General features: G+C 44.8%; 1 protein-coding gene across 1 annotated transcript in view; it reads left to right on the forward strand.

Moving 5' to 3' along the window:
• LOC144319574 (zinc finger protein with KRAB and SCAN domains 1-like) overlaps positions 1-7,276 on the forward strand; it is a 64,067-nt gene extending 56,791 nt beyond the window's left edge. The window contains exon 9 of the mRNA XM_077907871.1: positions 4,185-7,276. Coding sequence (XP_077763997.1) covers positions 4,185-4,890 — 706 coding nt within the window. The 3' untranslated portion in view covers positions 4,891-7,276. The remainder of the gene's footprint in view (positions 1-4,184) is intronic.
• The last annotated feature ends 5,302 nt before the right edge of the window (positions 7,277-12,578 follow it).

Consider the following 12,578-nt stretch of genomic DNA (forward strand, 5'->3'; position numbering starts at 1 on the left):
AACTCAGGTCGTGAGTTCATGCCACATTGGAGCCTACTTAAAAATAACTAGATAAATAAAAATAAAAATCTGTAAATAGCTTTATCTACTATTCCAAGCTGATAATGGATACAGTTGATACAATACATACACATTTTGCAAATCTATGGGCATATACTTTTTTCATTTTATTCTGTTTTTTTTTCTTTGAATCGTTGCTTGGTATTCATTGTTAGTATCATTATTTGGCACCAGCGTTCCATGTTTTTTGTTGTTATATCAATCAGTATGTTGTGGGAGCCACAGGTGGGATATTGTCTAGGAACAGGGGCCCTTTCTGTGGTGCTCATGGAATCTCATCACAGGGAGCAAGTGGATGTATTTACCAGGATCTGGAAGACTGATCCTGGTTGCTACATTTCCTTTTGTTCATCTTAGGTACTAACTGAAAAGCTAGCTCCTGGGAGGCTCCCTTGAGGTATTTTTTTTAAACCATTGAACCTTGAACTTTGCTTCTGCAGTGCTTCCTCATTTTCATTCAAAACGTGCTTCGTGCTGAGTCTGCAGATAGTAGACCAGAGACCCAGAGCTTCTAGCCCTACCCATGGAAACTCAGGCTGATTGCGTATCTCAGGAACCTCAGGCCCTGCTTGAGAGTGGTAAGAAATAGGGATTCATTTCTTCTTTTACTCAGGCATTCAGCAGTCATGCTGGATCTCTTGCTTACCAGGAACTGGGCTAACTACTAGAAGCCAGATGTGGCTGAGACACAGTCCTTTCCATTCAGTAGCTCGCAGCCTAAGTGGGAAAGCTGCCTGAAGCCAATAGTGAATGTACAGCTTGGTAGGCTTTATAGCTGAGGCGTTTGTGAAGGGCTAGTGGGACCACATGCAGGATTAAGAAAACTGTGATGATCACAGAATTCCAGGCACTTGGTAGCAGCCGCCTTCATAGTCCTAGTTTGTTCTTTAGGGGCATGCACTTAGGCTCTTAGGCAAGCACTCTGTAGGTCACAGGCAAAAGGATAAAATGAGTAGAAGCCACTATCATATTTGTATTTTGCTGTCATCACCTGTGCCACTGACTTAGGCGCCAATGGCGGTCCTAAAGGGCATGCTTATCAGAAAAAAAGACACTCAATGATCTCTTTGTCCAGTGATTGCACACAATCTTTTGACCCTAGGGGTTTAGAGTCTCTAAGGGACAGATATATTAACTTAAGAATTACAGAAGAATTACACTACAGGAAACATTTGTAGTGTGTAGATTTGGTTTGGGGATGAGAAGAAAGGAGAATGAGCATTATATTGTTCGTTTGGGGTTGGGTGAGGCTGCTGGTTTCCTCTGACCCAAGAGACCTTCGTGCTGGAGTTTGCATTCAGAGATGTGGAGAGGGATGGAAGGGGTGTGAGCAGGAATGTCTGCATTGCTGGCCAAGCTTGAGAGGAAGAACGAGAAGGTACTGATCACTAATGGGAGGACTGGACCAGTTTCCCAGAGAGTGCAATGACTGGACAGAAAGGAAGGGACCTGGGCAGGTGGAGAGTAGAATCAACAGAGCTTTGAACATCTCATCTCAAGAGGCAGTGGGTCTAGATTGTTGGGTCTAGGACACCATGAGTTTTCTGTGGATTGGGAGGCCAGAGAGCAGATGGCTTCACTCACAGACCCTTTTGTTGTCCTTCAGCTCTTCCTTCCTCGAAAGTTCCTGCCTTTTCTGACAAGGACAGCCTGGGGGATGAGATGTTGGCAGCTGCGCTCCTAAAGGCCAAGTCCCAGGTGAGCTGTGGTTCCCTTCTTCCTTCTTTCCTTCCCATTTCATGTAAGCATTTGTGCCATGACATCCATTTATTGCCCCAAACCATGATTCCCTCTGTTAGGAACATTGTCCTTTCCTGCTGAATAACAGGCCCCTCTCTTTCTCAGCCATAAACTCCTTTCCCAACCTCTTAGATATGCATCCTCAAACCCAGGTTGTTGGTGTGGGGTTTTTTTTGTTTTTTCTTTGGTTTTGTTTTGTTTTTGGTGCTGCCAGTCTTATCCCTGAAATTGCATGCAAGACTGTATTGTTTCAGGAGTTGGTGACGTTTGAGGATGTAGCTGTGTACTTCATCCGGAAGGAGTGGAAGCGTTTGGAGCCTGCTCAGAGGGACCTCTATAGGGATGTGATGCTGGAGAATTATGGGAATGTGTTCTCGCTGGGTAAGGAGTTACACTTTCTCAATAAAACTCCTTTGGCATTCCTTTGTTTCCTTGTTTGCTAGTGACACTTGAGTCACAAAATGATCACCTAAAGATGAGGGTAGTCTCAGAAAATTCTAACAACAATGACAGTAACTCCTGCTTATATAGTAATTGGCAGCTCATAAAGAGCTTTCATGTATATTCTGTCATGGAAACCTTGCAGCAACACAGTAATGGAGGTCGCTGGTATTCTTGTGTTCTACCTGAGGACAGAGAAGTCAGAGGTGTTCAGTGCTTTGCGTATGGTCATATAGCAGGACTTGAGCCCTGGTCTTTCAGCTCCAAATCTGGTGCTTTTTTTTTCTATGTGATTCTTAAATGTATAATTCAGAGCTTTTTCCAAAAGATGAACATACCAGGATCCCTAAATGCGTGCGGTACTGCTCTGTGCCGAGTGCACATTCTGGAACTCCTCCTCCCTTTTTCTGTTGTACCAGTTTGGAGACCTGTTGCTTTGTTCAGGACCTAGTGCAACTGTGGCTCCAGTAGAAATTGTAGCTTGTTTTAGGGAGCAACTGGTTTCTTTAACCTTTAGTCTATGGACTGTTAATCTCTTGTCTGTCACTCATTGTCAGGACATTTTCGTTGTAGTGCTAAGGGGTCTCCCTCACTTCTGTTGAATTCTCCCCAGACATTTCCTTTTCTGGCCCCTGCAAATCCTGGGTCTAGAGTTGACCTCTGGGACCACTTGGTATGAGCAGGATAAACCTTGTCCCATGTCTTTGCCCATGGGCAGGATTTCCATTTCTGAACGTTGACACAATCTTTGGGCTATAATCAGAAGAAAAGCCAAGGGTCCTGAGTTTGAAGGAAACAGAACAGAGAGGTCCTGAGAGGTACCTCTTCAGGGGAGGGAGAAACAGCTGTTTCTGTCCCTAACACTCATTGCCCTGTCTTTACTTTTTAAAATAATCAATAGACTAAAAATGCCAGCTGTCTAGACCCCTTCACTCATCCTCTCTGCCCAAAGCTACCTTCGAAAACCACAGACCAGTGAAAATAGGGAAGTCGGACAAGAAGACGGTTTAAGTATCCACACGTCTTGGCCCAGCCTTCAAGGCCTGGGGCCCAGAGGTGGACTGAACTCTGTCTTTTGCTTGTTACCATGGGTTTGGCGTGTGTGGCCTACGGATGTGAGTGTTCTTTTCACTGTAGCCTCCTCCTTGTCACTTCTTGCTCTGTGGCTGTTTAATGTCACCCATCTGCTTGCTTGCTTGCTTACATTTGTTCTCCTCTATCTTCTAGAAGCCACAATCTCTCTACTTGTATTTCCAGTCTCTGATCTCTGTGAGGACTTTGTCACTTCATTAAACACATGTCCTTTCTCTTCTGATTTTGGTTCTACACCTCCACCCGGTCTGTCTTCCTCTCTTCCCATATTCAGCCTTCTCTTTCTCTATCTCTGCCAGCTCTTTTCATTTTGATTTTGCTTCTTGCTCTTCTCTTTTATTATTTCTGCAACACAGTTCTCTCAGCTTGCCTCAGCTATCTCCAGCCTGATGTGCTTTTAGCTCCATGAACATCCTTCTCGTAATTATCCTGTCCTCTGGTTTTGATTCCTTCTTCCAAGTGATGTTTGTATTTTGTATTGTGCCAGATGGTGAGACCAGGACTGAGCATGATCAAGACATTTCTGAAGATACAGGATCACGTGGGGTGCTGTTGGGAAGATTCCAAAAGGATATTTCTCAGGGTCTTAAGTTTGAAGAAGCCTATGAACAAGATGTCAGTCTCAAGAGGCAACTGGGGAATTCCTCTGGAGAAAGATTGGATAGGAAGATACAAGATTTTGGTCAGATGACAGATGAGGAAAAGCTAACCCCCGGGGGAGAGAGAAGTGAGAAATACAGTGATTTTAGGAATAGCTTGACTGTGAGTTCTAACCTTATTTCACATCAGAGACTTCCTGTGGGAGACAGACCCCATAAGTGTGATGAATGTAGCAAGAGCTTTAATCGAACTTCAGACCTTATTCAACATCAGAGAATCCACACTGGGGAAAAACCCTATGAATGTAGTGAATGTGGGAAGGCCTTCAGCCAGAGCTCACATCTTATTCAGCATCAGAGAATCCACACTGGAGAGAAACCTTACGAATGTAACGATTGTGGGAAGACTTTCAGTTGTAGCTCTGCCCTCATTCTACATCGGAGGATCCACACCGGGGAGAAGCCCTATGAATGTAATGAATGTGGGAAAACCTTTAGCTGGAGCTCTACCCTTACTCATCATCAGAGAATCCACACTGGAGAGAAACCATATGCTTGTAATGAATGTGGGAAGGCCTTCAGCAGAAGCTCCACTCTTATCCATCACCAGAGAATCCACACTGGAGAGAAGCCCTATGAATGTAATGAGTGTGGGAAAGCCTTTAGCCAGAGCTCACACCTCTACCAGCACCAGAGAATCCACACTGGAGAGAAGCCCTATGAATGTATGGAATGTGGAGGAAAGTTTACCTATAGCTCAGGCCTTATTCAGCATCAAAGAATCCACACGGGGGAGAATCCCTATGAATGTAGTGAGTGTGGGAAAGCCTTTAGGTATAGCTCAGCTCTTGTTCGCCATCAGAGAATTCACACTGGAGAAAAGCCTTTGAATGTAATGGGAATGAGCAAAAGTTCTCTCAGAGTCACTGCTGAATTAAATATCAGAGAGTCCACCTGAGAGAGCCACACACCTGTTTTCCTCACTTCCTCCGAGTCTGAAGAGCTCCTGCCTTACTCTATAGAAGTATGAACATCTTAGAATGTGTCCCTTCCGACTCACACTTTTCACTTTAGAGAATGGGCCAAGTTGGGGAAAGGATCCTGGCACATCCTGGTGATGAGCTACCTGTCAGTTTCCCCAGCAGTGAAACCAGGAGGCAAGTGGCAGGTTGAGTGCTGGGAATAAGAGGGAAGCTCTGGGCCCAGTCACCTTCCGTTTTGGAAGGGAGTTTGCACTAGACCATTTCTCTCACACCAGAGGAGCCTTTCTTTCCAAGGTGGGGGAGTGGAAGCACAGTAGGAATAAAATTCCAAGGATTCCTGTAGTTGGGATCAGTATAGCCGGCACAGAAGGCAGTGCAAAGAATGTTCTGAGTCCTGCTACTTGCTAAGAAGGGGACACGGGGGCTGTATTTCAAAGCCGCTGTTCCTAATCCAGCTTTAAGTTTTGATAAGGAATGTGCTGTTTGTGGTTGTTGTCGTTGTTCATGACTTCATTAATTATGGAAATGTGGTGCTGAGGGATTTGTTATTTTACTGGCGGGGGGACCCTACGAGGTTTTCTGTGATAACTGTACTTTGACGGTGGCAGCAAGCCCATCTCCAAGAGCAGCAAAGCAGTTTTGTTGAAGAACTTGTCCTTCCCTATTGTTATAGGTCTGATTGGGAAATCCATCTGATAATCAGTCTAACAGGGAGAGGATCAGAAAGATTTAGCATTGGCCTATTTCCTATCCTCCCCTTCTCCGCATCCCTCCCCACTCCTGTGTTGAAAAGTGATCTAATTCAAACCCCTAATTACTAAGAATAGAATGCTTTTTAAGGAGCTCACTCAGCCAGCTTGCCCTGCCCTCTATCACCAATGACATCTGGCCCCAGCCCCTGACCCCTCATGACCTCACCTCTGACTTCAGCCGCCAAGTATGAATGCAAAGAAAAGCAAAGCCCAGGGAAGGGAGTCTGACCTGACCTGGCTGTTGGGCTTCTTGCTGGGTTAGGATGGAGCTCCTGAGTTTTCCCAGCTGAGGGGATGATCTTTCATTATATTTTCCCAATCCTGCTCATCCTGTAGCATAAATGAAGTGCACTATTAAACAGAATAGTTTTTTAGAAGGCGACATTCATTGTGTTTTTGTGCAGGAGCCAAATCTATTTCAATTAAAATAGGAAACCATGGCTATAACTGGAATCTAAATTTTAATCTTTAAGATTTTTTTACAGACAACTATTTTTCTTTCATAAACACATGACCTCTTTCTGTCAAGACTCTATCATATTCCTCTAGATACTGCCACAGACTCTTCGGTCATGTACACAGTTACTCCCACCTCATACCCACACGTTGGATGATACTTAAGACCAGCAACCAAAACTAGAAAACTGTTACTATTGGGTGTGGGGCCTCTGACAAGCATGTACTTGGATTTTGGGTTGTAATGGGCATATGTAGATTTCTTCTTTGGGCTCTTGGTGGGAGGAGGTTCCAGTCATGGAGAAGGCTGAGATAAAAGTCTTACAGAGAAGATAGAGAAGTATCTGGAACTGGCCTTTGAAAAATTTCTGAGCATATATTGTGATCACCTAATACGTTTTTAATTTCTTAAAGCTATAATGAAACTTGTTCTTTTTGGCTCTTCTTTGACACTCACCACATACCTACAAATAGAACTTTGTTTCTTGAAGCATAGGCCATGAACTATCCATATTAGAATCACTAGGGTGCTTGTTAGTAATGTAGGTTCCTGAACTTCAAATTGAACCTATCAATTTCTGAGGATAGAGCCTTAAAATTTAAACTGTAAAGCAAGAACTAATGGGATAGAGAAAATTTCTGGAGGGAGATGAGCAAGGTCTTATAAAGCATTGTATGTTTTAGAGGAGAAGAGGTTTCGGACAGGATAGCTTGGGGTGGGCCTGAACATGGCCACTTGTGTGTCAGTTCATGTTGTGGAGCTCTGGAAAAGACCCCTGAGCAGGTAAAATTAGGTGAATAGTCACTACACATGAAGGATCAACCACTTCTCTATCCGCATGCTGAATTCCCCTCACCCCACAAAGACCTCACAACTCCCTCCTTCAGAGCATCTCTGTGAGACCTGGGAATGATCTGGATCGTTGCATGAAAATTATGTTTATTTTTAAATATCTTTGAAGCTACTGTAACATTTTGTTCATCTGATTTTCCTGATTATTTCTGTTTCCCATGATGATTCCTCTTTTCTCAGTCCCTGAGTATTCCTTAATGTTGGACTGTGATACCAGTTTGTCTCTTTCTTTACCATTGTCCTTGGAACCACATACTCCTATGGTGTCAACTATTATCTATGCAAATAAGTTTTAAATCACCTGTGGTACTAGTCTCTCCTAAGTTCCAATGTTGGGTCTCTGTCAGACTGCAGGACACTTACTCTTGGACCTTTAAAAGTTTCAAGTTACATGTTTCAAACCAGATACATCTTTCTCATAAACTGCCCCCTCACAAAATTTCCGTAAACTCAGGGTCCAGACCTTCGGAGTTTTTCTTTGGTTATTCTCATTCTATATCTGACTGCCATCGAGGCATGGGCAGGTTCAGTAGGCATGGAGTGGAAAGAGATTGTTAGAGTTGAGGTCATGGGGGAGGTGGGATTTCCAAGCGATGATGATAATAGTCGCTGACACATATCTTCCACCTGGCCCTTTTCCAAGTGGTTTTCGGATTTTTTTTTTTTTTAAAGATTTTATTTATTGAGAGAACGGGCATAAGCAGTGGGTGGGTAGACTCTGCTGAGCAGGGAGCCTGATGTGGAGCTTGATCCCAGGACCCCAAGATCATGACCCAACCTGAGGCAGGCGCTTAACTGAGCCACCCAGGCACCCCCTGGTTTTCAGATATTAAAATCATGTAATCTTCACAGCCACCTGTGTGTGAGGCGGTTGTTAATATTAACCCTGTCTTAAACTTGCCAGGTGAGACATGACAATGAGATCAGGAAATGGAAGACCCTAAGTTGCTCTACTTGGGAGGCTAGACCTTGTGGCCTGGATGGCTCCCACGTGAGGTGGGGAGGCATGTGTTAAGAATAAGCCTCACCCAGGTGATCCCCCCTCCCTGTCCCTTACGGCTCTGCAACCTGTTATTCCTTTGCTTCCATTGCTGCTAAGCCTGGAGTTCAGGTCCTTCTTGCTTCTCCCCTGGGTTAGATAAGTACTTTGCTAGTGGAGTCTATTTTTCTCTCAATCTCCCTAAAGCACTGACTTGTCACTCCTTCAGTGGTTTCTCCCTTAATAAAATCCAAGGGGTACCTGGGTGGCTCAGTTGTTTAAGTGTCTGCCTTTGGCTCAGATCATGATCTCAGGGTCCTGGGGTCAAACCCAGCATCAGGCTCCCTGCACAGCAGAGCGTGCTTTCCCTCTCCCTCTGCGATTCCCCATGCACTGCTTGCTCTCTCTCAAATAAAATCTTTTGAAAGAATAAAATTCAAACTCCTTAGTCATATAGTCAGGCTTTCTTTGAAATGGTCTCTGCACATCTATATAGCCATATCCGACTGCTTGCTACTCTTCACACATCTGAAAACCAGATTTGTGAAAAAACAGTGCTGCTCAGTAGTTACGACGGTAAAAATATTTTGTTCAGTACTATTGAAGTAGAGGAAAACAGACCTCTGTATAGACCTGGGCTTGTGTCTGTACAGCCCATGGCTGGGTGGCTGGGTAGCTGGGTAGCTCAGTTGGTTGTGTCCAACTCTTGATTTCAGCTCAGGTCTTGATCTCAGGGTTGTGAGTTCAAGCTCCGCATTGGGCTCCTCATGGAGCATGGAGCCTACTTTAAAAAGAACTGGTTTCATGTCAATACAGCTGATCAAGTGAGAATTTACAGCCAATGGGCAAGATAGGGGTCAGTGGATGGATCTAAGAGGAAAGAAAACAGGTAAGGGGTTTTGGCTAAACTGACCTAACAATTCTTGCTGAAGATGGGCCCAGATGAGTGATCCCACCCTGGGGTGATGGTGGAAAATGAGGGACTATTGGTAAACTGACTTCTTGGGGTTCTTTCTAAAGCTAGATTTTACAAGGAAGAGCACAGATGGGTCTAGGAGAAGGTTCAGGACTGAGTTTGGTTTGGTCAAGCAAAGAATCTGTCCCATCAAATAGCAAGATGATAACAGGGGCCATGCACACCTTATGTTCATGCTCATGAGTTTCTTCACTCATGGTGTTCCCATGTCCTGCTCTGGCTCCTCACATTCAATCAATAAAAAGTCCAAGGGGCACCTGGGTGACTCAGTCAGTTAAGTGTCTCGCTTCAGCTTGGGTCATGATCCTGGGCTCCTGGGATTGAGCTCTGTGTCAGACTCCCTGCTCAGTGGGGAGCCTGCTTCTCCCTCTCTGCTGCTCCCCCTGCATGTGCTCCCTCTCTGTCAAATAAATAAACAAAATCTTTTTAAAAGTCTGAGTCCAAAAAATAAATAAAAGTCTGAGTCCAAGAGGGCCTTAGAAACCATCTTCAACCTCTTGCTCAGTGCAGAAACTCAACAATATCCCTGAGAGATGGCAGTCCATTCTCTTCAGGATGAGAGGCCCATTGTTACACAGCAGAAAATCTGGCAGTTCCTCTGTTGAGCATACTCATCGCTGGAAGTTAATCAGAGCTGAATTCTGCCTCCTTCTAAGTTTCTGCCTCCCATGGTTAGTTTCTGCTTTTGCTTCTCATCTGTAGATGAAAGGGATGGGCAAGATTTCCAAGGACATTATCTGTCATAACAAAGGCGGTTTCATTCCTTGTGCCCCTCACCCATCCCAAGTCATATCTATTCTTGAGATCCAACTCAGTTCTGAGAGTATGTATTATGTGATGAGTTTCCAAGGGAAAACCTTGGTTTTACCCAAACGTTTCAGCTGACAGAAGTATGAACCATGGAGTGGTGGTGAAAAAGAAAATCCTAAATTTAAAAAAAAAAATTGTTTATGGAGTTTCAATTTTTTCTACTTCAAAAAGATAAAGGAAAGTGCAGTCACCTGCACTATTTTAAATATGTCAATAATGAAGAACTGAAGATCTTAAATTCCGTGGCCTAGGGCTACCAGCTGACTCAGCAGAGCATGCGACTTGATCTCGGGGTCATAGGTTCAAGCCCTACCCTGGGTGTAGAGCTTACTTAGAAAAGAAAAGAAAAAAAAATTACAAGGACTATTTCTTACATAAAGATAAATCTGATCACCAGAGTGGTTTTTCTCCACAAGCATGCTTTTCTTCGTGTATTTCCTGCTTTGGTTGCTGACATCATCCATTTCGCAGTCAACCAAGCCAGAAACCTGGGAATTGTTCCGAATGCCTTATTTCTCTTCATCTCCCTACCACTCCCCAGCCCCAGCCCACCACCTCTTCCAGTTGTCAGGCGATATGTAGCCCATCCTGTGTTGTGCACCCTTGACTCCTGTGTTGGCCTGGGCTGTCCTTAACCCATTCTGAGACTCTGGGCCCAGCCTTATAGAAGTACCTCTGCACGAGCTCTCTCTCTAAAATGATAAGTGTGTGATGCCAATGCAGACCGTCCAATGACCCCTTTTCATTTCTTAGGCCAGTGACCAAATTATTTATGGAAAAACAGGGCTTGGGACACCTGGGTGGCTCAGTGGTTAAGCATCTGCCTTTGGCTCAGGGCATGATCCTGGAGTCCCGGGATCGAATCCCACATAGGGCTCCCTACATGGAGCCTGCTTCTCCCTCTGCCTATGTCTCTGCCTCTCTCTCTGTGTCTCTCATGAATAAATAAATAAAATCTTTAAAAGAGAGAGAGAGAGAGAGAAACAGGGCTTCTCATTTCCTAGCCCTGCCTACTTCCCTAGCACTCCTCTTATCCCAACCCCTTCCCCTACCCCTCCCACATACTTGACACTGGAGCCACAGTTACAGTTACAGGGGCACACTTGCTGTTTCATGCCTCTGTGCCTTTGAATATGCTGTTCCTTCTTCCTGACTGTCCTCCCTTGTCCACCTAAACTCTTATTCATCTTTGCAAACCTCCTCATGTGTGAGCTTCACCTTTTCCATGGAGCCTCTCCAGGAATAGTCCTTCACCTGCACCGTGTTCATTTCCACTGAGTGGCCTCTGCATCTTGTGTGTACTTCTTGCACTTATACCTTGTCTTACTCATTTATCTGACTCCCTCGCTGTGGTGAGTTTCCCCCCTACACTTTCACACTTTTCTACCACAAATAAGCATTGCTTTCTTAATCAGAAAATTAATAAATATTAAGAAAAAGGAGGGATCCCTGGGTGGTGCAGCGGTTTGGCGCCTGCCTTTGGCCCAGGGCACGATCCTGGAGACCCTGGATCGAATCCCACGTTGGGCTCCTGGTGCATGGAGCCTGCTTCTCCCTCTGCCTATGTCTCTGCCTCTCTCTCTCTCTGTGTGTGACTATAATAAATAAATAAATAAAAATTTTAAAAAAAATTAAAGAAAAAGGAAACGGGTGCCTGGGGTGGCTCAGTTGGTTGAGCAACTGACTTTTGATTTCAGCTCAGGTTATGGTCTCAGGGTCATGAGATCAAGCCCTGTGCTGGGCTCTGCATTCAATGGAGAGTCTGCTTGAGATTCTCTTCCTCTGCCCCGCACCCCCACATGTTCTCTCTCTGTCTGTGTCAAATCAATCTATCTATCTTTAATTAAAAACAAGAAAAGAAAGAGGGTCACTGGGATGGCTCAGTTGGTTAAGCATCTGACTCTTGATTTTGGCTCAGGTCATGATGTCAGGGTCCTGGGATGGAGCCCCATGTTGGGCTCCATGCTCAGCAGGGAGTCTGCTTCTCCTTCACTCTCTGCGGCTCCCTCTCTCCCCTAAAATAAATAAACAAATCTTAAAAAAAAAAAAAAAAGAAAGAGTAGCAGGAAGTAACATCCACTGAGCACTTACTATGTGCCAAGCATTGTCTAAGTGTTTTATATGTTACCTAATTCAATCCTCATCACAATTCTGTGATGGTAGGTACAATTATTGCCCCTATTCCTAGTCCCTTTCTTCAGGAAAGAAGGAAAGAGGGAGAGAGGGGAGCCCCTCAGGTGCACAGTAAATGATGCAGTAAAGTACAAAGGTGTTCAGAACCCCCAGCCCCTGGCTTCATCTGCTTATCACTCTCCCAGACCACCAGAGGGACCCCCCTTCTCCTCCCACCAGTCCCTTGAGCTCCTCAGCGGCAGTTCCATGAGTCCCAAAGGGGACACAGGGAAGCATGGTTCCTGCACGGAAGGGGGCTCTGGTCCCCTTCCCATACAGACGGGAAGACTGTATGGATAATATGAGACAGAGTGAGACACCAGAGGTACCATGATCACGAGAGCTCATCTTTATTGGCTGCTGATCTCCTTGCCAGCATGTGTGGTCTTCACAGCAATCATAGACCCTGTGAGTCCTTTTACTTATTTACTTTTTAAAGACTTTATTTATTCGTGAGAGACACAGAGAGGTAAAGACATAGACAGAGGGAGAAGCTGCAGAGCTCTGCTATAGGACTCAATCCTAGGACCCCGGCCGGGATCACAACCTGAGCCAAAGGCAGACGCTCAACCACTGAACCACCCAGGGGCCCTGTGAGTCCTTTTATTTTTTATTTTTTTTAAGATTGTATTTATTTATTCATGAGAGACAGAGAGAGAGAGAGG

Source organism: Canis aureus, chromosome 8, assembly GCF_053574225.1.
Source record: "Canis aureus isolate CA01 chromosome 8, VMU_Caureus_v.1.0, whole genome shotgun sequence".
In the NCBI taxonomy this organism is placed as follows: Eukaryota; Metazoa; Chordata; class Mammalia; order Carnivora; family Canidae; genus Canis; species Canis aureus.